Raw genomic sequence first — 26,741 nt, forward strand, 5'->3', positions numbered from 1 at the left:
GAGAGAGAGAGAGAGAGAGAGAGAGAGAGAGAGAGAGAGAGAGAGAGAGAGAGAGCAAGCACATTTAAAGCAAGGAAGCAAATAAATGTGTCTGACCTCACAGACAACACTGGGGCTTAGTGGAATGAACTCATGACTGGTACACTGCTCTGAAGGGTATCTCGTATCTCATTCAAAAGGAAAAGGAGAGGTGTTAAGGTGGTGTGCGTGTGGTACAGTACTGTATATTAAGATAAATTCAAGTGACAAAATCCAGGAACCAGGCAGATGAGGGATATATAATAGAAAGCATCTGGGGTCAGTCAGTCACCTAGCATTTATTAAGCACCGACTATATGTCAGGTATTGTGCTAAGCACTAGAGTGTGGGAGGCAAGGGTCCCAATGAATCTGGGATCTTACCAGCTTAAGGTACCTGGGGTGTCAGACTCCCCCTAAGGGTGGAGATCAGTGATTTGGATATAACTTAAAACTCTCAGAGAGTTGCCTGGAGGCAATGAGAGGCAAAGAGGCTAGTCTACAGTCTTACAGCCAGGAAATGCTAGAGGGAACAACTGAACTCAAGTCTTCCTGACTCAATGGAGTTGGTCTTATATTAAAAAAAAAAAAATCAAAGTTGTAAGTACAAGGTGAGGGAGGTGTGGTTAGTTAATCTAAAAAGATTTCCATACAAGTCAGTGTGAGATGGAGGCCAGAAAAGCTAAGAGAGGCATCATTTCTAGAAGCAGATGGGGGGAGGCAGCCCCTCTGTACCTGTCTGCCTGGATCAGATACCTGGAATCCCATGTCCAGTTCCAGCCTCCCCACTCTGGGGAGGACACCAATCACCTCCTGAACACCCCACTGAACACCCAGGAGAGCAACCAGGATGCCAGACAAGGGTTGGTTGAAGGAAGTGGAGAAAGTTTATCCTGAAGAAGATAAGACTGAGAGAGACATGCCAGACATCTTCAGGTATCTGAAGGGCTATCATGTCAAAGAGAGATCAGATTTCTTCTGCTTGACCCTAGAAGGCAGAGCTAAAGGGCACTGGTTAGAAGTGGGAGCCATAGATTTAGGCTTGACTGAAGTCGGGGGTTCTTTACCTGAACTTCATCATTTTTGATAATTGAATTTTAACGTCCCTGGTTTCCTTTGGTACTCCTGAGTATTTTATTTTATGGGTTTAAAACAATTATTCTGAGAAGGGATCCATAGGCTTCACCAGATTGCCAAAGGGGTCCATGACATACCCTCATAGCCAAAAGGTAAAACCTAATAGCTAGAGCTCCCCCAAAATGGAATAATGGGCGGCACTGGGAGGTGACAGTTTCCTCCCCGATGGAGCTCTTTGAGCAAAGGTTGGATTGACCCTTTGCTGGATTTGTTGTACAGACCAGCTGGCCACTGAGAATGTTTCCATCTCAGATTCTACATTTCTTACTAAATAAGAAGACAGAAAATGATGAAACATAATGAAAAGGAAAGAGGGCTTCAAAGGGAACTAATCATATCTCTCAAGGTTATTTTAGGGGACATTCACTCAGTAAGTACTTTGTTGCAAGAAGTAGGATATGAAATTCTGATTGCCTTCTCTAACATATGATGTCTGGTCAAACAGGAAATTAGTCACAAAGAATTAAGATTCTTGGCCGCTTCTAAGATGGCAGCTACCAGTCAGACCAAGAAGCAAGGGACATTATTTTAAAAAGAGAGAATCTTCCTGGTGTGAGAAAATCTTCAACTGGTTCTCAAGGAAAGATCAGGACTACAAGTGAGAAAAATCACTTCATTTAACAAATCGTCCATACTGTTTTGGTACCTATCGACCAATAATAACTGGGGTCTTTCATGGTTGAGAAACACTTGGAGAGAACTGGCAACCCAATGGCCTGGATGGAGAGCTCTGTAATGGTTCTTGATACCCTGAGATCTTAGCGAAGAAACATCAGAAGGGCTCTTCTAACCCTGTCCGCCCACCTAGACAGGTAAGCTCCCTACCCTGTGAGGTGATTGCGAGAAACAATCCCGACAGGCTGGTTCGGGGAAAGCCGTGTTCATCAGGTCACTGATGCAGGGACAGGGAATAAGAACAGTGCCCAGGGATTGTACCAGAACCCACCTGTGTTGGATGGAGTGAAGCTTGGCAATGACGGGCTGTTGAGGCCAGGGAGCAACACCGGGGGAATGCCCTGTAGTGCCGGATAAGCGGTGGGGAGGTTAAGAGCTTGAAGAGGAGGGTTGTCAAACATTCCTGGTTGCTGAGCTGCCAGTCCAAGAACCTCATTGGCCTTTTTGATCCGATCCAACTCTTGTTGAGCCATCAACTGACGTACGGTAGCTGGGTCAAAGTACTCCTTCTCCTTGTCCAACTGGCTTCCGATGGTGTCTTTAACTTTGGAGATATGCTGTTGAGAAAAGATATGGTCACGTACAGACAGCCGAGCGCTGTACTTGATGCCACACAAAGTGCACTCTGTTTTGGGTCCCTCATAACTCGTTTGGTTGATACCAAAATGCTTGGCCATGCTTAGCTTTGACTTCTTTTCTTTCGCTCTGGCATTCTGGAACCAAACCTGAACAACTCTCTTTGGCAGTCCAATGTCATTGCCCAGGACCTCACACTCCAGCATGGTTGGCGTCCTGTAGTCATTAAAGCATGACTTGAGGACTTTCAACTGAAGGTTGGTCATTTGAGTCCGAAAACGTTTCTGCCCTGGCCGATCTCCGCTATCTCCAGACTTTCCTGCGGACCCACTTGCACCAGGACTCGGGGAGCAGGGATCAGCAAGGCTGGACGTCTCACTGTAGTCCACTGTACCTTCGTTGTCATACTCCTTGCTGTAAAAGCTAGGAGCCGGGCTGACCAGACCAGAAGACAACCGATCTTCATATTCGGACATTGCCATCATGGCGGCTTTGGTCAGCCCCTCGTTGGGTGCTGATGATGATTTGGTTTCAGTTGCTACTCCTGTTGCGCTATCATTGTCCGCGTTGCCTTCGTCGCCTGTGGTGGTATCCGTGATGGCTGTGTTGACAGAGGAGCAGTCATCATTGTCCAGCTTGGTTTGGTCAAAGTTTAGATTAACTGAGGACATGGAGGGACTTTCAAAGTCCTCTATTCCTTCCACTTTGATGGAGGAAGGGCTAAGCAGAGTTCTGGGGGACAGCTCCATGGTTTTACTCACCGGAGAGAGGGGGACACCCTGGCCATCACTGCCGCTCGGTGGCAAGTGGGAAAAGCCGCTTCCGTCAAAAATGTCTCCTTTCATCTGTATCCCGCCATCACAATCCAACAGCATTGCAGACAGAGTCAAGTTATAGCCGGCTCTTTTGGCTTCGTGCCAGTGACGGGACCGGATGTGGGCCTCTAGAGCAGTCTTAGCTTTGAAAAGCGCCCTACAGAAAGGGCACCGCCTGTGGGCCTGGGCGGGGCCAACAGCCCGAAACTGTCCCTTCCTTTCCCGAGCTCGGGTGTTCTGAAACCAAACTTGCACCACACGCTTTTTCAAGCCCACTTCATGTGCAATGTGATCAAGCATCTTCCGGGTTGGGTTGGAGTCCAGCAGGTACTTTTGGTAGAGGATTTCCAGCTGTTCTGGGGTAATGGTCGTCCTTAAGCGCTTATCTCTCTGAGGCTCCTCTCCTCCTGTCCCGCTGTCATTTTCCCCAGGGCTAGCACTGGCCTTCTCCTCCAGTTTCCTCTTCAGAGTGTTCATCGTGGAGGTTGGCGTGGAAGGGGACGTCGCCGAACTCGCGGGGACTTGGGGCAGGGCTCCGGAGAGCAGCTGACTCGCGAGCAGTGGGTTACTGGGGTCAAACAGCATGAAAGGCATGTCCAGCGTCCTGTCCAGAAACTGGGGGTGGATGAACTGGTTCTGCGCACTTAAAAAGTGAAGCTGCTGATGTTCTTGCCAGTGGTCAAAGGAGGGGAATGCCAGTTTGCACTGGTCACACTGGTAGGGGATGAGCTGAGGAGGTAGGTTGGCCAGCTGTTGGGGAGTGGATGTGTGAAGAGGCTTGAGAGACAGATGGGAGAGCTGCGAGGACGGGCTGGGGCTTGACTGGGGTAGGGAACACTGAGGGGGAGGCACCTGCTGGGGCGGCTGCTGCAGGGCCGGAGAGGACAGCGGAGGATTCTTCTGCTGGGCTGTGCTCGTCTTCTGTTCCAACTGGTCTTGCTGCGGCTGCTGCTGAGACTCGTGCTTTGGTTGTACTTGCTTCTCTTGGGTTTGGTTTGGCTGTGAACTGGGAGGTTCAGGCTGCTTTGGTTTCTCATCCGTAGCTTCCATTTTCGAGCCGAAGGCGGAGGACTCGTCAGCCTCCGTGTTGAGCTGCGGAAAGGTCGAAGACGCCGCGTTGGCCGATGAGGCCGGGGCGCTGTAGGCCTGGGAGGGCATCGGGGTGCTGCAGGAGGAACTGGTGGGAGTCAGCAGTTCCATGGCGTCCAAGGAGTCCTCGTTTTGGCTGTCGTCCTGCCCGTCCTCATCCTCGTCTTTGTAACACAGCTTTTTCTGATGCTTAATAAGATCAAAAATACGTTGAAAGACTAAGTTACATTTTTTGCACTGGTAGTTTAAATTGCTCGTTCGGATATACCTGTCGTTGGTAAGCTCGCGCCTTTCCCCATCCTTGCCCTCTCCCTGGTTTTCGTAGTTTTTCCGGGCCTTCTGTCGGGCGTTCTGAAACCAGACCACTATGACTCGGGTGGGGAGGTTCAGCAAGTTGGAAAGCTGCTCGAATTCATCGTCCTTTGGGTAAGCGTTGGCATCGAAGAAGTCCTGCAGGACCCGCAGCTGGTAGTCCGTGAAGCGCGTCCGGGAGGATCTCTTGCTCCCCCAGTACTCGTGCTTCTGAGGTTCCGGGGAAGGGGGCCGCGAGTCTATCTTGAGCTCCTCCAGGCTCGTGATGGGCGGATTGCTGAAGTTGTATGGGGAGTCCTTGTTTCGCTGACGCTCCTTGAACAAGGTGTTCCGGAACCAATGCTTGATCACCTTCTGGGGCAGTCCGGACTTGTCTGCCATCTCCTTGATTTGTTCCTCGCTGGGGGAGTTGTTGATGTCAAAATACTGCCGGAGGACGCGGAGCTGGTCGTCCGTGATTCTGGTCCGGGGCCTCTTGTTCTGCTGCTGGAGCAGGCTGGGATTGAGCTGATGTTGGTAGAGCTGCGCCAGATCGGCGGGCAGAGGGTCGACGGGACCGAGCTGAGGGGGCAGCTGGGCTGGCAACGTCTGCAGCGGCATGGTCTGCATCATGAGCGGTGAGAAGATGGGCAGCTCCATCGGCATAGAGAGCTGTGTGAGCGGCACAGAGGGCTGGGCCGGTGCGATGGTGGGAGAAGCGATAGATGGGGCTGGCGCGGGAAGAGTAGGCGTAGAAGCTGGCTGAGGAGGGGCCGCGGGCAGCGGGGGCGGAGGCGGCGGCGGCGGCGGGGGTGGGGGCGGCGCATCCGGCGTCTGCGGCCTCAGCGGGTACAGCTTATCGTAGTGTTCTCTGTACTGCTTGGCAAACCTCTCCAGCTGCTTAAAGGGAAAGTAATTTTGATGAACGTGCTCTTGGTGACTCTTCAGGATCAGGATGTTGGAGAAGAGCTTGCCGCACGAGTCACACTCCAGTTTTTCCAAGCGGTCACCGGCCTCCGCCTTGCCGCTCTTCTTCTGCACCTTCTGCTTATTCTCGTTATACTGGATAACCAGCTCAAAGCCGAAGTTCTCCAGCAAGGCCTTGGTGGCATTGCCCCTCGCGTCCGAGGCAATGCGCGGCGGGAGCATCGACGATTCCGAACCACCTCCTGGCGCCGAGTCTTTCTTGTCTTTGGGCTTCAAGGGGTCCGGCGGGGATTCCTTAGAGCCCGCGTTCCCATCCGCCCTCTCCACGGTTTCCCTTTCCCTCTGGCCCTCTTTGTCTTTCTCCTTGACCACGGCCTTGTTCTTCCTCTCCGGGTGCTGGCCCTGCGGGAGGAGAGACGTGTGCGTCTGGGACAGGGAGAGTTGGCTCTGTTGCTGCTGCTGCAGGATCTGCTGGTGGCTCTGCTGCGGGATCTGGACCTGAGCCTTCAGGTCTTCCAGCAGGGTGGGGCCAGTCCCTGTCAGCATCAGGCTTGCCCCGCTTGTGACAGGCAGGCTCACGTCCGGGTTGAGCTGGAACTCGGCGCTGGGGATGAAGAACGGGAAGAGGAGATGCTGCTGCTGCTGGAGCTGGAGCAAGGTCTCCGTGGTCATGGGGAAGTGAGGCAGGAGGGCGGGGTTAAACAGCTGAGACTGGATGAGGGCCGCCTGCTGCTGCAGCTCCTGCTGCAGGTGGGCCTGAGCCTGGGCTTGGGCCTGGGCCTGGGCCTGGGCCAGCGTCTGGGCCTGCTGCTGCTGCTGCTGCTGCTGCTGCTGCTGCCTGGAGGCGATCATATCCGCCAGCTTCTTGCGGTTGACCTCCTTGGGCTCCGAAGGGGAGGCGATGCTGGCTGCTCCGGGATTCCCAAGGGGTGGCATGCCGGCACCATCGCTTGTTGCCTGGCCGAGCAGACTGGCGCTGGGGCCGGTGCCGGCGCCGCCCGTGCTGGTCGTGGGGAAGGCGCTGCTGCCCCCACTCGTGTGGACCGGACTCAGTGCGGAAGCTCCCAGAGGGACGCTGTTGCTGCTGTTCCCTGTGCCGTTGCTGGCCCCGCTGCCCCCCGCGGCCTCCAGCTTTGCCGCCCGAGCCTTGGTCTGATGCAGCACGGACCTCATGTGGATCTCCAGGGTGGAGCTCTGGCTGTAGGCCACGTTGCAGGTGTTACACTTAAAAGGCTTGTTGTCTGGGCTACTGGTCGGCTCGGGCTGACCCGTCGCGGACTCCTGGAGGGCTCTCTTTAACTTGTGCAGATGGGAGACGGAATTGTAGTGAACCAACAGAATGTTCTTTTGGGTGAAAGACTCCTTGCAGACTGTACATTTGTAAGGGCGGGAAGGATCCAGAAACTTTTCCATCGTGAAATTTGGGCCTTTTCTGAAAGGAAGAGCCCTCTTTGGTTCCGAGCCAGAATCCTCTTGGACCGACCCGGAATCGCTGCCAGCGGGGCTCTGCTTGTCTTCCAAGTCGCTCTCCTCTTCCTTATCCTCCTCCACGATGATGGTGTGGTCTTCCGCCAGGGACGGGTCGCCCATGGCCAGGAGGTCTCCGTTGACCAGGAGGCCGCTGTAAAGCTGCTGGATGTCCGCCTCACTCAGCTCCAGGTGGCTCGTCTCCAGATGCTTTTTCAAGGCCTGGAAAGTCCGAAAACTGCGCTGGCAGAGGCAGCACATGGTGGCCGCCCTGATGACGTGGTACTGAGAATGGAGCTGAAGTTTCTCCACAGTCTTGAAGGCCAGGCTGCACTGATTACAGCGGTACTTGTACACGTGGCGGTCGGACACGGGCAGCTGAGGCCTCTTTGCGTGGACCTCATTGAAATGCGTCTGAAGGGCTGAAGAGGTTTTGAAGACTTGGTTGCATCCCTTCTTCCAGCAGAGGAAGCCCGATTCCTCGCGTGCAGAGCTTGGGTCAGCGGGGGAGGGCTTTGGCTCTCCACTGTGTTCCATGCTCTCTGACGGCAGGACGCTCTTCCCCAGATCCTCTGAGGTTTCTATGAAGCACATCAAACCCCCAAAGAGAGATGAAAAAACAAAAAAACAAAAACAATACATTAGAAATGTCAGCTAGAGTTTTCCACTGTAATAACAGCTTATTAATGCAACGTGATCAAGGAAGGGGCGGGGAAAGCCAGTTTAAAAGAGCAACTCTTCTTAAAAATGTGGCTTTATTGCTTTTGAAGCATATCTTATAAAGCAAGACATAAATAGGAGTAAAAGAACTAATGAAAACGTTTACAACAGACCTTTTTAACATATGTGATAAACCTAAGAATCGATCCAGAAGTTCGAGGCACACTGAAACAATCCTTTATTTCTTTAGCCTTCATCGCCTTGGGGCTGAAATAGCTACTGATTTTGGTCTGGATCTTTTTTTTTTTTTTTCCCACATAAGTCCCAGAAAACTTTCAAAGGGAAAATTAATGTTGATTCTTAAAAACTCAGTCAAATCACACTGGGTTTGGCATATAATTTCTGTTCAATTTGAGAATATTTTACTGCATTATTTTTCTCTTTTAAAGCGGAAAGCCAACCCACCTATAAAGTGGATGGCATTGCTATCCTACATAAAGTCAGGGAAAAAAAATTCTCTTTTAAGCTACTCTAATGTTGGTTAAAATCTGGTCGTTGAATTTTTTGATGCCCAGGATAATCTACCATCAAACCATCTATTCTCACAAGACAATTCTCTAAGTCTCTGCAATGGAACAGAGAGTAGTCCCTGACAGAATTCATTTTCTATTGCATCTTGGGGGCAGTAATACTTACAAATACCTTCACTCTCTTTGGGGGAAAAAAAAAAAAAGATCTTCTCAGTGTTTCTCCACATTAGGCAGGGAAAGTTGATTATCTCAGGTTGGCTGATGATGTTGTGATGTTACTAGATGTTTTGGTTGTGGTGAATTCATTTATTAGGCTTGCCTCTTAAATAAGATCATTTAGACTCTACTTGGCTCTCTTGAGGGGTGAAAGGCAGAAAGGGTGATAAGCTAAAGATCTCTCCTTAGCCACAAAGCTGGAGATACCCACAAACAGGAAGAAGTATAAATTCCTACAAGAAGATATCTGTAGAGACCTTCTATTCTTTACCAGAGGGAAGTAAAACTTCACCCTTGAGAAGCAAAACTGAATCTTTAAACATTCAAAGTCATTTCATGTAGTCCACTGGCCTATAGGGGACAATTCCTTATGAAAATGACATCTAGTCACCTAGTGCTACCAGGCTCAGAGTTTCATTATGGGATCTCAGAAGCTCAAGCTACATGGTTCATCAACTGGGTCTCGTTTAAAACAGCTGCACATGGACAAGCACATACACACACACACAGTGTGCCCCTCCGGATTCTTTGTTAATGCCCATTTCAAAATACTTGGGTCACAAAGCTGATCACATCCACTTAAAGCAGAGAACAATACCAAAATTCCATTATCTGTCTGTCCATCCGTTGGTCTGTCTCTCATCTTTAAACTATATGAATAAAGTACAAATAAACGCCAGTGCGAGAGACAGATAATGTCAAAGGCAAAAGGCAGCCAAGCCAACACGATAGTCCCATTTCCTCAACAGGTTTAGCTCTGTGGACCAGAAATGATCCTCCAGACCTCAGAGGACGCTGCTTTTGGCTTAGGATTTGATTTTATGTCAATTCTAGGAAGTCAAGAATGAGGAAACTGACCAGGCTGCTTTCCTGCCTCTTCCGGGTTGGAGCTGCCATCTCTGTCTGGAATAGCAGTCGGGAGAAACATGCTGCTGGGCATCATCATCTCGGGGGTTGTCACCTGAGGCCGGAGAGACAGAGGAATGACGAGAGTCAAATGAGGAGGAAGGGGAAACAAAATGGGAAGACGTTTAAAAATTCTTTAATAAGCAAAGTTAGCCTTCCCCAGTGTGAAGGCGGAGGTGTCACTTTTCATAGCTCACTGAAGATTCATGTTTATTAGACAAAGCTCGCATCAGTCAAAAGTGTTTCTACGGTTATATTCTGGACATAATTAGCAGTGCATACTTGAAGAATAATCTTATTATTAATATTTTTCCTTTATGCAGAATTTTGACTTTGATCACTGACAATGTTTTGTCATGGGTTGTGAAACTTCTTGTGCAGCCAATTAGGTAGATAAGTTGAAAGGCCCACCTTAAGCTGCTGAAAACATAATAAGGGCCCTAATTAAATCATACCTAGTAAAGTACACTGTAATCTTGAAGCAGGGAGCATTGTAGTACTGTTTTCAAAATGTATTCAGGCAAGAAAAGGAGGGGAATAAGAGAGGGAAGGAAAGGGTAAGAGTGAGAAGAAAGGGGAACAAAGGGAAGGATGAGGACAGGGAGACAAGTTGGCAGATTTTCCAGGAAAACAACGTTTTGTAACCCTTTACACACTCAGATCAAGAGAGAAGGAACACTTCACACGCCTCCCTCAAGTCAAGGATTTCTCCTTGAAGGGTTGCCATGGGCAGAAGACATCAGAAGGCCGTGTCTGATGCTGCCGCCAGCGAGCCAGCCCTGTGGAATATCGCCAGCAGGGGAGGACCTGACCCTGCTAGCAGCCATTGGCCTTAAACACCATGGGGCTCAGTCAACTGGCTTGGATCAAAAGAGTCACTATTCTCCATCGGGTTCCCCTCTCTGCTTTGGCCTTTCCCACCACCTTGCCACACGCACTGGTCCTCGGGGTTGAGAACCCCAGAGTGTCTCACAACAACGTCCAACATGACAACTCATGTTCTCCAGTTTTAACAGGAGGGATGCCCAATTTGACTTGCAGGCGTGGTCACACACCAGGTTCCCTCACCTTTGCCTGCTGGTATACAACAAAAACAAGTCGGGGTTAGCATGTTTTTCTAATGTAACCAGAAAACTTTCCCACTTTTTCTACAACAGCCAGAAAGATGGGTTTAGGAGAATATTTTTATACATTTATAAAACATACAAGTAGAAATTTTTATATTTATAAATCCTATATGTAAAATAAAAGTACATATTTATATATTATAAAAATAAAAAAATACAAAATTTTAATATATTTATGTATTCTAAATATAAAAATAATTTGAAGATAAAGAATAAATGAAATAATCATCATCTGTTTTATTTGGCACTCATAACCACTTAGCAGGACAAAATATTTCAACCAAGTCATCTTCACATGAGAGGCAAGCTGGTGGAGTGGAGGAAGAGTAGGCTTTGAAGTCAGGATGAGCTGAGTTCAAATTCTGCCTTTGACAGAAACTGATCATGTGACCCTGGCCAAGCCACTTAATCTCTGACCAGAAGTGTTAATCAAATGCCCTGGATTAAAACACAATTGGGAAATATTTAACAAAATATGCAAAAATGCAATAGGACGTAGATAATGTGAATGTATGGTTTTTCAATGTCAATATACTTTAGCAGGGATCTCTCGGTACAGTTCCAGTGGCCTCATTTTTATTTGGGTTTGACAACTTGGCCATAGATAGCTCTCTATAAATTGCAGGGGAGGTCCTGACCTGGATTGGGAGAAGGCATTTCCTTATTGAGAAACAATTAACGCCAATGAAATCACAGATCCTGTCTCAGTCCAATCTCTATATGCCTGCGTCTTCCGCTGGGACAATACCTAGAGATCAATGTTGGTATTCAATGTATAAATTACTACTGGTTCTGAAGACTTGAGCCATTCTCCAAATAGCTGACATTCATTGCAATCACCAAAATCTCTCTTTAGGTTATAGCTAAAATACTAAACATTTGGAGAAAAGCCAGGTAATGACCTTATGGGCACTAAGAAGATATAGCTCAGTGAGGGACACCTGTCATGTTATGAGAGAGGTAGACACCAAAGTCTGTGTTCACCAAATGACACACACTGAGGCTAAGGAGTTCTGAGAATCCTGCTTACCAAAGAACAGGTGCAGTACAGGTGAGTAAGACTGCATGAGACAGCATTTCTGTCTCTTACAGACATCTGCACCCCCTTAATACAACATGTAAACAGCAGCTGGTTAAGTCCAGGGGTTGATGAATCAATGGCGCTGAGAATGCCAAACTCATTCCATCTATTTTATTTTTAATAGAAGGCATTTCTGACCAGTGTGGCTGGGGAGTCCAGTGGGAATCCAAGAAGTGAAAGGTCACCGATTAATTTATAGTAACCAGCTTCAGAAGACGGGGTGGGGAATGGGGTATGTGTGTGTGTGTAGGGGGGGTGAGTTGGAGAGAAAGAGAAAGAAAATGAATATTCCCTCCTGCCCCTTCTTAGTTGAAGCTGCAGGATCAGTCCTTTCCTGGGATCTTTAGGAATTATGAAAAATAAATCATGAGAAATACAAAAAAAAACCCTACAGAGTAAAAAAGAATAAAATTATCTAACACCTCAGCTGCACATCATTATAGAAAACTGTGAGCTTTTTATACACATTACAGTAAGGCAGACATCCCCACTAACAGACTCAGTACGACGGATCAGTAATTGTTTTCATACACTTTAATTAGAAAAACTCAGATGGCTATGAATAATAATGAAAAAGAGAGACTTTTGCACTTGAAAGGTTGAAGTCAATCAAGTGTGAATGACGGCAAAAAAAGAAAAAAAAAAAAGAGACACCAATTCATCAGCCCTCTGTTGTCTCGTGGAGTCTTTAATCATAATTCCTGATTGGGATTCAAGAAGGCAGTAAGCAGAAGTCCTTTGTCTGCCTTCACCTTCCGTCAATTAGCTCTCCCCGAAATATAATCATCAACCTCACATGCTCTTCTGCATCTTAATTGGGGCCTCCAAACCAATAAGTCTTGCCCTATATGTGTTTAAGTAATTACCTTTATCTACCTGTATCTTCATATATGCAGTATACTCTTCCCTCCCTGCCCCTGGGGGAAAAAAATGGTTTGGTATATGAGATTGTAACAGGCAGGAAATTCCCAGGAGGCCAAGAGAAAGATGCCCAAGGGAAGGGGAGAGGAGTACAGAGATACTCTTTGGGTAGTTTTGTGTATGCCTCTGAGCAAAGAGACAGTGGATGAAGATGTCTCTAGAAATGCGTTTGTGGCAGCCAGTTCCACTTTCAAACGCACAAATGTTGTACCCCCTGTTCTCATTTCTTCCTCCTCTGCCAATTTACTCTCGATTCCGTATTTTGGAAGCCTTATTCTTGAGTACCTTAAAAATTAAGCCTGCTTACCCCTATTTCTCCAAAGAGCATCTCTTTTCTCTGACAAAAATCAAGGAAAAGTGGCCAGTATAGGTTTTCACTAACATTGTCTGCCTTCCTCCTAGTCAAAGCACGCTTAACCAACCAACTACAAGTAGGGACCTGTCTGGCTCAGCAACAGTTTGCCAAAGAGAAGACAGAAGCAGTGGGAGAATAATATAGGGCCCAGACCTTGAAAGTCTCTTCTCACTGGAGGTCTGGGACATGCTTATGAGAACCCATGGCATAGTTACACAAATACCTGGGCTTCCTTGAATTCGCTTCTGGCATAAAACCTAAATTAACCAATCCCAAATTAAACGGAAACCTCCAAGAACTACAATTACAATTCTGCCTTCCCTTTTAGGCAAAGGGGAATATGACAACACAAAGCTGATAGGAGGGACTAATTTTAAAAATAACTTCTAAGAATATATCAGTATGTCTGTCTATACTTTTGACATCTACTATGCTGTGTAAAGAGAACTAAGGGCCCTAATCAGGACCCAAAGTCACTGTAAGAGCCACAATCAAAGAAATGTTCAGATATTTTCCCCCATAGGTCACTGAATGCAGAAAAGTGGACCTGGATGTTTTTGACAAGTTTTCAGCAAGGGCTGAACCAACAGGGCGAAGCGGTAATTAATCTGAAAATTCATTAATGAGCTACCGTTCCCAAGCACTTTGGTGATAGGAGGTTTCATGTTAGTAAGAGGCAGGTTTGCAAGAGAGATGTGAGGAGTAACAGGGAGTCTTTTGGGGAAGTCTACCATTGCCTCAAAACCCATACCAGAAGAACTGTTCTAAATGCTTTTCTTGATCAGCAATGACAGGAATAGGGTGAAAGACTGAACGGGTCAAAATCTTGTCGTCTGACAAAGTAACAACCAGGCATTTTTAGCTGGTAAGGGATAAAACGGCAGCTAATACTCTAACATTTTGTGATGAAACAAAGAAAGTGATTCCAGGATATGGGAACAGCACAACACCACAGCTGCTTTTGGGTTGACTTAATATTACTTGACAAGATCTTAACTTTTTGGTCACCCCAAATCATCCCTTCTACCAGGAATAAAGCATCTTCTCCAACCACAACTTCCCTTCATTCTTGAATTCAGCAAGTATTTACTGAGCATCTAACATGTGCATGGCACTTTGCTAGGCACTGTAGGGATACAGAGCGTAAGACAGGCTCCCAATGCCTGCATGGACTTACATGCTATTAGGTGAAAGGACATGCACATGAATAACTCAAGGCAGTATACAACAAGTGTTGTAAGAGCTATAAACAAATGAGAGGCTGAGGAGGATGATGGCTCAGGGAAAAGGGAGAACAGTCAGGGATGGCTTTGTCCCGAGGCAATGGCATTTTACTGGCCCTGAAGGAACCAGTAGGCTTGAGATAGAGATCAAAGGAGGACTTCAGGTTGAGGAAAATGCATTAGCAAAGGCAAAGAGCCACGTTTAGGGAAGTCAAACAGATCAAATTGGTTGACTGTAGGATTCAGATAGATTAACAATGGCAGACTGAGATGGAAAAGTAGATGGGGGCTAAACCATACAAGCCCTTAAATGCCAAGTTGAGGAATATGGACAGGATAGATGAGGGACCACTGATGTCTCTTCAGAAGAGAAGAGACTAGATCCGAGCAGGGTAAAAGATGGATCAAAAACTTAGAACACACTGGAGAACAAGGAGACAGGATCCCTGTCACAGTCATGTGACCCCTCCTCACACTTTTTTTTGTCAAAGGGTTCAAATTTTGGCCTATAGTTTTCCTTTCAATCACAACCTTTGCTTTCAGATTGAGAGACATCATCCTATACATCAATGACCCGATGAATACCCGAGCTTCCTGGTTCATCAACCTTCTTAACTCCCTGTTGCCCCACCTCGGTCACTCATGCATTATCAGACCCTCCATCTCACCATGAACTGTAACTGTTCTTGCTCTGCAATCTCTTAACCCTGACATTCCTCTCTTGTAAGGTCATGTACTTCCAGTTCTCCCTCTGCCTTTACTGTAGCCTTCCACCCCTTCCTTCTCTATTCCAACCTGTGTGCTACTGAAAAATGGCTGGGGTCAGTCACAACCATGCTCACTGGGTCTGCTACAAAACCCAGTCACATGTTAGCTAACCTTGACTGGGCTCTCACTGCTATGTGGCAATCCTTTTATTCTTCCTCTAGGATCCAACACACTCTCCACAACAATTATTCTAAACTTCCTCACTTCTCAAGACCTCTATACCATCCTATCCCTAGGAGGAGAAGACTTTGCCTACTGTTTTACTGAGAAAATGAAGGCTATCCACTGTCAGTTAGTCAACTAACTAGCATTGATTAAGCTTTCTCCATGGTTACCAACGATCTCCTACCTGCTAAATTCAATGGCCCTTTCTCTGTCCTATCCTATGTGACCTCTCTGCAGCTTTCAACACTGACCACCACTCTCTGGGTACTCTGTCCCCCCTTAGCTTCCACGCCTCTGTTCTGTCTTTGCTCTCTTTCAGTCTCTGTGACTGATCCTTCTCAGCCTCCTCAGCCACATCATTATCTAATCCCTTCCCACGATGTCCCCCATGGGCATATACTCCTTTCCATAGCTGTCCCCCAAGGCTCCACCCCAGGTCCTCTTTTTATTCTATACTTTCTCTTGGTGATCTCATCAGCTCCCACAGTACAATCATCATCTCTACACAGATGGCTCTCCAATCTATATTATCTATCCCTAATACCTTCTAAACTTCAGTTCTGCACGGCCTAACTCTACCTGGATAGTTCACCAGAACCTCAAACTCAACAAATCCATCACAGGACTTATTACATCCTCCCTCCTCATTCCCAAACCTGTTCTCCTTCACTGGAGAGTGCCACCACGCTTCCGAGACATCCAGATTTGTAATCTTGGGACATCACACTTGACTCTTTCTTCCCCCTTGCTACTTATGGCCAATCAGTGGTCAGGTCCTGTTGAGTCAATGTCTACATTAATGGTGCCAAACTCAAATAGAAATGGGGTCAGGATCTCTGTGGGCCACCTATTGACTTAGAAAACCACACATTAACATTGCCCATGTTCTAGCTGTACTTTTATTTATTTTGTTAACTATTTCCCAATTACATTTTAATCTGGTTCTGCCACACTCCAGGCCATGACTTTTTTTGATATCCCATCTCTATACCATCTCTTCCATCGTTCCACTAATATTGCCATTATCTTATTTCAGGCACTCATCATTTCTAGCCTGGGTTATTTCAGTAGCCTAATTAGTCTCCAATCTATCCTCTATAAAACAGTCAAATCAGTATTCCGAAGACACTGATCTACGTTACTCCTTTACTGGGGGAAAAAAAAGCATCAGTGGCCTCCCTTTGGCCTCTAGAATAAAATAAATGCTTAAGGTTGGCATTTAAAGCCCTCCATAATCTGGCTCCCACTTATCTTATTCTGTATTTCTCCCCTTCGTGGCCTCTACATTCCAGCCAAATTTATGCACCAGCTGCTCCACAAACTGGACATTCTATTTTCTGACTCTGTGCCCACAGGCTGACCACTCCATGCCTCCACTTCTCAGAATCCATGGCTTTGAGTGGCTGATGGCTCTCAGGATGCAAGGGGCTCGAAGACCATCTAGTCCAACCCCCTCATTTTGTAGATAAGGAAACTGAGGCCCAGGAGGTTCAGTGGCTTATATGAGGTCACAAAGGTAGGAAGTGGCAGAGTTTCCTGACTCTAAACCCAGTGGTTTTTCCTTTACGCCCACAGCTGGAACAAACTGCATGAAAGAGAGAGGAGTGGACTACGGTTGCAAGGGCAGAGTAAGAGCCAGACCACTGATGGCCTTAAAGACTAGTCTTTTAAAAAAAAATATTTATTTTTAGTTTTCAACATTCACTTCCACAAGATTTTGAGTTCCAAATTTTCTTCTCATCTCGTCCTCCCCACCCCAAGACGGTGTGCATTCTGAATACCCCTTCCCCTAATCTGCCCTCCCTTCTATCCCCCCCATCCCCTTCCCCTTCTATTTTCCTGTAGGGCAGGATAGATTTCTACAGCCCATTGCCTGTACATCTTATTTCCCAGTTGCATGTGAAAACAAATGGGACAATTAACTCTTTTTTTTTTTTTTTTTTGGTGAGGCAATCAGGGTTAAATGACTTGTCCAAGGTCACACAGCTAGTAAGTGTGAAGTGCCTGAGACTAGATCTGAACTCAGGTTGTCCTAACTTCAAGGCCAGAGTTCTATCTACTCACTGCACCACCTAGCTGCCCCTAAGACTAGTCTTAATGCATTTGCTTTTTCTCTCACATGCAACAGGAAGTCTTGGAAGGTTTGTGAGGATGAGAGAAGCAAAGGCAGGTCTCTGCATTCAGGTAGATTATTTTGACACCTGCATAGGAGGGACTGGAGAGGAGGGGGTACTTGGAGGCAGACAGCAGAAAGCACAACAATGCATGTGAGAGGTAAGAAAGCACGCGTCTAGTCTGGCGGCAGTATGAATGCAGAGGTGGGAGGGATGTATTCCATGCTGTGGCACACCAGAATCCAAGCCAGCTTAAGCCTAAAAGACCGCTGAGCAGCTGTGAGGGCTTATCAAGGGTCAGAATCCAAGGGTTTAAGGCAGAAATGGAAAACTGAGTGCAGGGACAAATCTGGGCCAGGAGGCAGGCCGCAGAAGAGGCCAGGACTCATTATCCGTCTGGCCCAAGCTATCTCCTCGAAGCTTTGGCTCTTCCGTGACAGCTCGGCATGCTTCCTTCCTCTGCCTTGCACTGCATTGACCTCGTCACAGATAGAGGTGGGGGAGGCATCTACTGAGCCTTCTTTGGGCTCAGCTGCCTCAGTAAAGTTGGGGACTTGGACAGGATGCAAAAGGTACCGTAGAGGGGGATGGTGGCAGCCGATAGGGTGTAAGGATTGAGGGAAAGGAGAAGAGTTCAATACGGCTTTGAGGTTTTCAGCCCGGGTGACTAGGAGGGTAGTGGTGTCATCAAGAGAAAAGGGAGGAGCAGCTAGGTGGCTCAGTGAATAGAGAAGCAGCCCTGGAGTCAGGGGGACCCGAGTTCAAAAATGGCTTTAGACATGTAACACTCACTAGCTGTGTGACTCTGGGCAAGTCACTTAACCCCAACTGCCCTCACCAAGAAAAAAAAAAAAAAGAGAGAGAGAGAGAAAAGGGAAACTAGGAAGAAGGGCAGGGTTTGAGGGAGAGATAACGAATGCACAGTTTTAGAAATACTGAGCTAGAGAGATCTAATGGATGTAAATGTGGGGCTGGAAGGAAGGAAACAAGCAAGCACTTGTCAAGGCCCTACTATGTGCTAATGCTGGGGGACAGGGATGAAAGAAGAGGATCAGGCATGAATATGTAGAAGTCATGTGCCCAGAAGCGGTGACTGACTCCATGGGGGTGGGTCAGATGTCTAAGGAAGAGGACTCTTTACCTTTTTGTGTGGGTCACAGACCCCTGTGGCAGCATGGTGAAGCTTCTTAGGCCTCCTGTGGACCCCTTCTCAGAACCACATTGAATGCCTACATTGATACTCAATGGAAATGCTGAATTTTGGCTAGAGGTTGGTGAAAATAAAGATGTAATTTTTTTTTCCATCCAAGTTCAAGGACCTCCTGAACTCTATCCACAGACAGACAGAGAAAAGCCTGTATAACCAAGGTGAGCTTTAACATAGGCACTCAGAATGCCCACAGCCTGGAACTCTGGTAGAAATGATTAGTTATCTAAACTAGGCAACTCTTGGTCATCTACACAGTACAGACAACACTAAACAGGGAACGACCCAGGAGGATTCATTCAGGTTTGCTGTTGCAATGTAATCAGTTGCAGAGACACATAGAGGGACTACTACCTTCTGCTCTAAGCCCTGGCATCTTTTTAGGAGGGTTTTAATAAGATGAGAACAATATGTTTCCTCACCTTTCGAGATTGTTATTTGCCTTTCTTTGTATCTGCAGAACTTAGCATGGTGCCTGGTATACAGGAGGTGCTTAATAATGCTGGTTGACTTGACTTGGGATCCTTAACTGGGAATAGGCTAGGGACTCTGAATTCAGCATGGATTTTTGGAACTGCCTAACAGCTCAAAGAAGTGGAACCTGAGCATGCTGCCCACAGCTAGGCTTTCAGGCCTTGGAGGCCTTGTAGTCACAGAGATAAGCCTGGCCCCAGTGATGACACCTGGGGGAACCTCTTTGATATTGAATGCTTTCCTGATACAAGGGGACATGAGTTTTACAGAAGAAGCCCAATCCCCTAATTGAAGCTACAGAATAACCAACTCTAGCACCCCGCTCCCTTTTCAAAGGGTTACCGTTACAAGACCATTCCTTTTTTTCCTGACTGATTCTGTCCTTGCAGAGTTCACATGCATGCGACTTCATGACTGGATGTTGTTTTCAGGTTTAGATAAACATATCCAGACACAGATACAGCTTGGGACAATACCTTAGATTTGTCTCTCTTGGGAGCAAATCTTTATAGCTGCTGCTAAGGAAGAAATGGGCTTTCAGATCTTATGGCCGTCAAGTCTGAGTCAGGCAATGTTTGTTTGTTTTTTTTTTTCTCCAATGGCATGGTAGTCAAAAAAAAGAAAATTCTAAAACGGCTCCAAGTGGTCCCATTTATTAAAAAAAGCCTTGGGTCTATCATACTTGCTAGTAAAAAGGGGGTATATGGAATACATGCGGATGGGGGAGGGAGGAGAAGAACAGAATGACAGGGAAAGAAGAAAAAGGAAGGCCTCAGTAAAACTTATAATCTATTATATACTAGGATAGTCTATGGGTTTCCATAATCATCTTCTCCCCACTCATATGATATATCTAAATCTCAATACAATTTAACCATAAAGCCCAGTTACTTTTAGGTCAGAGGTAATAAGACTAATGCCTTTAAAGCTAAATAATTAAGAGGAAATCCAAAGCACTTTTTTTCCTTTGCAGAGGATTACTTTGGAATTCTTTCTCAATGTGCCCCACAAACAAGCTGAGCTTGACCTAGATGTTCATTAACGAGAGAGTCCGAGGCTGACTGAAGGGACTTTTCAGAGGTCACTTAGTTCATCTTGCATCTAAGCAGGATGCTCTCCCCTCCCCCCCACTCCCCACATCACTGATGAGTGGGCGTATGGTCTCTGCTTGAGGCCCTCCAGCAATGAAATCACTACCTTCGGCATCCACACTACGAAGTACTAGGAAGTTTTTAGTCTTATCAAGCTGAATTCTACCTTTTTGAAATGTCTACTCACTGCTCGTACTTCTGTCCTCTGGAACAAAATATAAGAAGCCTAATTTTTCCTCCAGATGGTGGGTCCTCACACACTTGAAGACAGGAATCACCCCTCCCTGCCATGTCTTCTGTTCTCTAGGCCAGTGGTATCCAATTCAAATAGAAACAGAGGACACTAAACTGTACCTAAGGACTTCTGCGGGCCACATATTGACTTAAAAAACCCACATATTAACATTATGTTCTATTGTGTTTTTGTTTATTTTGTCAAATATTTCCCAATTACATTTTAATCTGGTTTGGGCAGCACTCAGGAGCTGATAACTTAGCTCCGGGTAAACCAGACCTGGCCCTTTCAGCCAGTCCTCGTATGGCACACTCTCCAGTCTTCCTGTTCTGATCACCCTCCTTCTGGGTATGATCCAGCTCATTAATGTCCTTTCGACAGTGTCATACCCAGACCTTAACACAAAGCATTCTACAGATGAAGAAACTGAGGCCAAGCAAGCAAAGTGACTTGCCCAGAGTCACTCAGATAAGAAGTATTGCAGGCGAGATTCAAATTGACCTCTTGCGGTTCCAAGCCCTACATTCTCTCCACTGCACCACCTCGCATCTTTCTTGTTCTGGACGCTAGGCTTCCATTAATGTATCCTAAGACATCATTCACTTTTCAGCTTCCTCAGAACACTCAGTAACAGTTAACGGGTTCTCCCTCGGTCTTTTCTTCTCTAGATTAAACCAGGAATGGCATGGTTTCTCACAATTCTGGTCACGATCCTCTTGGCAGCCTGCTCTTTGGCCTTCCTAAAAATCTGGTACCCACAACTACTAATCAGTTGTAGCAAAGCAGGCAGAAAACATTCCTTTCTTGGCCTGGTTTTCCACCTCTGCCAGACTGGGCACAATGCCAGGGAACCTTAAGATCCTGGATTCTCCATTTCTCTCTCTTTTTTCTCTCCCAAGATCCCAGCTAATCTCATTATCCCTAATACAGTATTTAGACATAACACCTACAGACATACTCCAAAGGATTATGTGAACATTTGGAAAAATTAGTGAGAGTATAGGTCCAATGCGTGGCTCTAGAACCAGAATAAGAGGGATGGGCGGAAGAGGGGGAGACGGGGAAGAGATGAGAGAGAGCAAACGCAAACACAGAAAAGAGACGAGGAGGATTGGAGTGAAAAGCCTCATTAGAGTCAGAGAGGCAAATGATGGCAGTGTACCGAGGTCACTTCTAATTTAGCCCATCTAATTGGCAAACATGTTTCCAAATGGCTATCATCTCGCAGGGCTCAGAATTAATGAAGCCCGATTATTTTCATTACCTTCATCTGAGATGGAGAAAGAGTGAAAAAGTGAGCACAAAAGCAGGCTAAGAAAGCTGGAGGGGTGGGCAGGAGAGCCACTGCACCGACAGCTAAGACACTTTTCTCGAGACACGGACAGAAAAGAAAAGAAAGACCTGAAGACTGGTTGTCATGAGTTGTTTCTTACTTAATAAAAATAAAATTAACAGCTAAGGAAAAGAGGGGACGAGGATTAGAGAGCAAATTCTAGATAGGTGCCACAAATGGGAATGCGAGGAAACAATGGCCCACGGGGCAGATGAAGCAGGGAAAGCTGGAGATGCTACTGTTGGAGAAAAACGCAGGGGGAAAAAACCTGAATAAACACTACAAAAGAGAAAGAAGAAAGAGGGGTGAAGATCAAGTTGTTAGTGGGGGAGGGAGAGCGCTGCTCAAGGACTAATATCTTCTCTTTTGACACGATCCATCAGGTCGGGTAGACATAGAATAAACCACATCTCATCGGCATTTAAGGAGTTCTCTGCAGAAGCCACGTGGTTCCAGAATGACAGTGAAGTAGTTGTTATTGGAAAGAGTATTAGGCTAGTTTCGAGCTGCTGGAGTATCAAAATTGTCTTTTCCAAATTAATTAATTGGTCAGTAACAACACTCCATTAACTGTGGCCCCCACCCTTGCAAGCAAACAAACTTCCCCACCAGGAATAAGGGGCCCAAGCATAGGGACAGCATGGCATTCATTGGCACCTACTGCACACTGTAGGTAAACAGGCAAGAAGGAGCACGAGAAACTAAAAATTCAGATCTGGCTCCCTAATGATACCTTCGGAGTGATTCCTCTCATCTTCACCAGTTTTTGTAAACTTCCCCTTTTCATAGATGGTCTGTACCGACACTGCCTTGGGCTCTGGTGTTGGTGGGTCATAACGGAAAGTAGGAAGGGTGTGACTCCCTAAGGACAGGGCCAATCCTGGTCATTCCCCAGCAGAATATACTCTTCCAACCTCCTTGTTGGTATAAAAAGAAGGGGGCCCATGAAAGACACAGATATGAGATGCAGAGCATAAGCAAGCAGCCGTTACCATGGCAACAGACATATTAGACACTGCGGGTTCCTGAAAGCTGTCTGATAAGGTATTATTAACTGAAGCCTCCTCAAAACACTCTCCATTTACAACTGAGCGGAAAGACATTGTGTAGAAAGTAATCTACTTCCATTTATCGGGGTGGAATTAACTTTTAGTGGGAATGAAATCTGTTTCAAGCTCGATTCTGAGGTCTCAGACCAAGAGGGCAAAAATATTTATGAGAATTAACAGCATTATATATCCCGGACAATGCCTAGGTTTGGGAGGGACTGTGTTTCTTTTGGGTTTTTGTGTCTTTTTCTATCTGCAACAGAAGGAAATATCTAATTGGGTCACAAACCCTCTCTTAATGACAAGAAGGCAATCCTTTATCTTCCGCTGATGTCTTTTCAGTAACACCAAAGGAAACCATAGTCCACTGACGTATACAACAGAACTCTTGAGACCTAGATCCCACAGAATTCATCTTTTTCCATCTTGAACTGGCCACCCCATTTCTGAACATAGTATCCCTAGGAAGGGCATCTCAAATCTGTAATTGAAATGCAGTCAAAAAAAGACAGAGTCATAAAAATCTTTAACGATTTTTATCAGATGACCTAGGGGCTTACCAAGCCAAATTTAGTCATTCTTATGAGATAGGGGTTGGTAAGGCTAAAATTTCCAAATGCCAAACAGGTACAGAAGAAGGCTGTAAGTCCACTCCTTGGCAAGGTTTATTTCCCATCCTCTAACCATTAGAAAATAACCTCTCTTAGAGAAAAAAGAATAGTCAGCTACATGGTACAGTGGATACAGCACTGAGGCTAGAGTCGAGAAGACCTGAATTCAAATCTGACCTCAAACACTCACTAGTTGTGTGACCCTGGGCGAGTCACTTAACCCTGTTTGCCACAGTTTCGTCATCTGTAAAATGGGCTGGAGAAGGAAATGGCAAATCACTTTAGAATCCTTGCCAAGAAAACCCCAAATGGAGTCACGAGGAGTCAGACATGACTGAAAAATGACTAAACAAGGAAAGAGGAAAAGGATACCGGAGTCCAGACTTTGGGCATACAGATTAACTACTCGACTTTTTCCACATGAAAACACGGATCTCTTTTAAGTAGGCTGGCTCCTTTTGTAACTCTTACCACTCAATTATCTTTTTTTTTTTTTAAACAAAGTAAACATAACTTCTTTCGGAATGAAGGGCCGCATTGACATTTCTTTAGACTAGAGAATTCAGTCACTGTCTGAATGACACTTCTCACCGTATGCTGTATTCATGGTTTCCTGCTCCAGTTGGCTAGAAATAAACAGATGCCAGGCACTGACTCCTTCACTTGGTCGACAGTGACATTAATCAATCAATAATTTTATTCTCATGGCTAAATGTCTAATAAGATCATGACAAAAAGTGACCCCTCTGGACACGATCCTACCTACGTACAAATGACAATCTCCATGTCGTCAAAATAACAACCAAAAAAGTCTTGTTTTTTTTTTTTTTTTTATATATAAACACCACGATGTTCTTGCTAGAAGATTAATTCAGTGGGAAAATCACTGACTTTGGAGTCACAGGACCTGAGTGAGGCACGTCAGTGAGCATTTATTAAGCACTTGTGATATACTCAGTTGAAATGCCAACAGTGCTCCTTACTCTTCTGGGACACCCTGGGCAAGTCATAACTTCTCTTGGACTCAGTTTCTTTATCTGTGGGATGAAGGGGTTGGACTAAAGACCTCTAATGTCTCCTTCCAGTTCTATGATCCTATAGAGTCCATTGATCTGGCCACTATCTCAGGCATCTTAGCTGTGGGTGTGTGTGTGTATGTATGTGTGTATGTGTGTGTGTACATACACACACATATACATGTAGAGAAGGAGAAAGAGTAGAAGAGAGAAAGAGTTCTAGTCTTACCACTGAGTATATAAAACCTCCTTTAGTGATATACAACTATCCTGCAGCAATTTTACAGTTGAGATGAAACATTTTCATTAAATTTATGATATATTTGTAAATACTTAAAGGTATCTTTTAAAATTTTATCTATTTTATTTTGAGACAACACTCTCCCACAAACATCCAAACAAATCCCCCCACTAATTTCATTGCCTCCTCCAAAGTTCTGATTATTAACAGATAACTAAATTCATCAGAATGGTACCACAAATGACTGTTATAGCACCTTTAGAGATGCTTTCCTGGGAGGATGTCTCAGGTAACAATGAACAGAGAGCTGTAATCATCATCTAATTGAGAAGATTCTCAGCAAAGTTCTCCATCATCACCTTACTCCAGTCAGTTACCAAGTATCTGTTATATGCCAGGCACTGTGTTTCATGCTAGGGATTCAAAGATAGGTGAAAACATGGGCCCTGACTCAAGGACCTCTCATTCTAAGAGGTAAGACAACATGGAAATCATTATACACATATAAAATATATACAGTGTAAGTGGGAGATAGTCTTAGAGGTAAGGTATTGGGGGGGGGCATGGTTAATGCAGTCAGGAGGAACTGATTTCAAATCCATCCTCAGACACTTACTAGCTGTGTGACCCTAGGCAAGTCACTCAACCCTGTTTGCCTCAGTTTCCTCATCTGTAAAAAGAGCTGGAGAAGGAAATGGCAAACCACTCCAGTCCAGTGTCTTTGCCAAGAAAACCCCAAATGGGGTCAAGAAGAGTTGGATATGAATGAACAATAACAATAAAACAACATGTAGGAGGGTGGCATGCAGGAGGGAGGCATACAGACCAGGAAAGATTTCATGCACAAGGCAGGACTTGAGCTGAATCTTGAAGGAAGTCAGGGGAATTAGAAAGTGGAGCTGAGGAGGAAGAGGATTCTAGGTGTGGGGGGCATGTGAGCCAGGGCATTGTGTGCCTTGGTTTTAAAGGGAGGACTTTATACTTCATCCTGGGGGTAGCTGGGATCCAGTGCAGTTGGTAGAGGGATGACATGGTCAAGCCTGTGCTTTGAGAAGATCACTTTGGGGAGGATGGATTTGACTAAGGAGTGATTTGGGTCAAAAAGACCCCCCCCCCAGTAGCTACTGTAAGAGTTGAGGTCTCAGGAGATGAGGCCTGCACCAGGAAGGGGGCAGCATCAGAGGAGAGAAAGGGGTGGATTCAAGAGATGTTGTAGAGACAGATACAAGAAGGTTTGGCAACAGGTTGGGTATGGGGTGGCGAGTGAGACTGAGGAGTCAGGAAGGACTTGCAGACTGTGAATCCAGGTGACTAGGAGGATGGTGGTGCCTTTGGTGGTAATAGGAACGTTCAAAAGAGGACAGACTTTTGGGAGAAAAATAACGAATTTTGTTTTGGACATGGCGAATTTGAAATGCTCACGGGACCCAATGTGAGATGTCTCAAAGGCGGCTGATGTGATGCGGAGCTCAGGAAAGGGTTAGGGATGCTCATGTGGCTCTCGAAATCATCAGCATAGAAATGAACCCATGGGGGATGATGAGATCCACGCATGAGAAGAGGGCTCAGTCTCTCCCCCAACCTTGGGGGACACTCATGGTTAGTGGGCACAACCTGGATGGTAAGCCATCAAGAGAATGAGAACTAATGGTCATATAGGCAGGAGGGGAACTCGGAGACAGCAGCGTCATGGAAACCTAAAGGAATGAGTAACCAAAAGAAGAACATGACTGACAGTATTAAAGGCCGAGGACAGGGTCAAGAAAGATGAGGACAGGGAAAAGGCCTTTGGATTTGGCATTTAAGAGGTCAGTGGTAACTTTGGAGAGAGCAGTTTTAGCGGGATGATGAAGCTGCAAGACAGACTGTAGAGAGCTCAGAATTAAGTGAAGGGAGGTGAAATAGATGTACTGATTGTAGATGGCTTTCTCAAAGCATTTAGCCATGAAAAGAAAGAGAGCCATAGCAAGATAGCTAGCAGGGATGGGGAGGGGTTTTTCAGGATGGGACAGACATAAGTGTACATTTGTAGGCAGCAGGGAAGCAGTCAGTAGACAGGGAGAGATTAACGACTAGTGAGAGAATGGGAATCACAAAGAGGGCAATCTGCTGAATGGGATCAAGAGTACATGAAAAAGAATTTACCTTTAATATGAAATGTGTTTTATTAGTGTAATTATAAATTAGACAATATAATTCAAGGGCTTTGCAAGGCTTAAAGCATGAGATACGTGTTAGTTATTAGTTAATTTATTGATTTCCTACATTTCACATTTACTTTCCTATTTGCACCTTTCCCTCTCCATCTTTTAGCAAAAAGGATGTGCTTTATTTTTTATTCTAAATCAGACATGCAAAGTACCAGAGGTCCAAAGTTCCAAGGCTTAAATGAAATTAGACCAATAACATAATCACACTATAAGC

At 45.9% G+C, this 26,741-nt stretch overlaps 1 protein-coding gene across 2 annotated transcripts in view; it reads right to left on the reverse strand.

Moving 5' to 3' along the window:
- The window catches only part of ZFHX3 (zinc finger homeobox 3), a 308,538-nt gene that overhangs the window by 17,852 nt on the left and 263,945 nt on the right, over positions 1-26,741 (reverse strand). For both annotated transcript variants that reach the window (XM_027847585.1, XM_027847584.1), the window contains exons 8-9: positions 9,259-9,361; positions 2,101-7,575 (exon numbers count right to left, since the gene is read on the reverse strand). In XM_027847585.1, coding sequence (XP_027703386.1) covers positions 2,101-7,575; positions 9,259-9,361 — 5,578 coding nt within the window. The remainder of the gene's footprint in view (positions 1-2,100; positions 7,576-9,258; positions 9,362-26,741) is intronic.

This window comes from Vombatus ursinus, unplaced genomic scaffold, assembly GCF_900497805.2.
Source record: "Vombatus ursinus unplaced genomic scaffold, bare-nosed wombat genome assembly UNPS02005286.1, whole genome shotgun sequence".
Lineage (NCBI taxonomy): Eukaryota > Metazoa > Chordata > Mammalia > Diprotodontia > Vombatidae > Vombatus > Vombatus ursinus.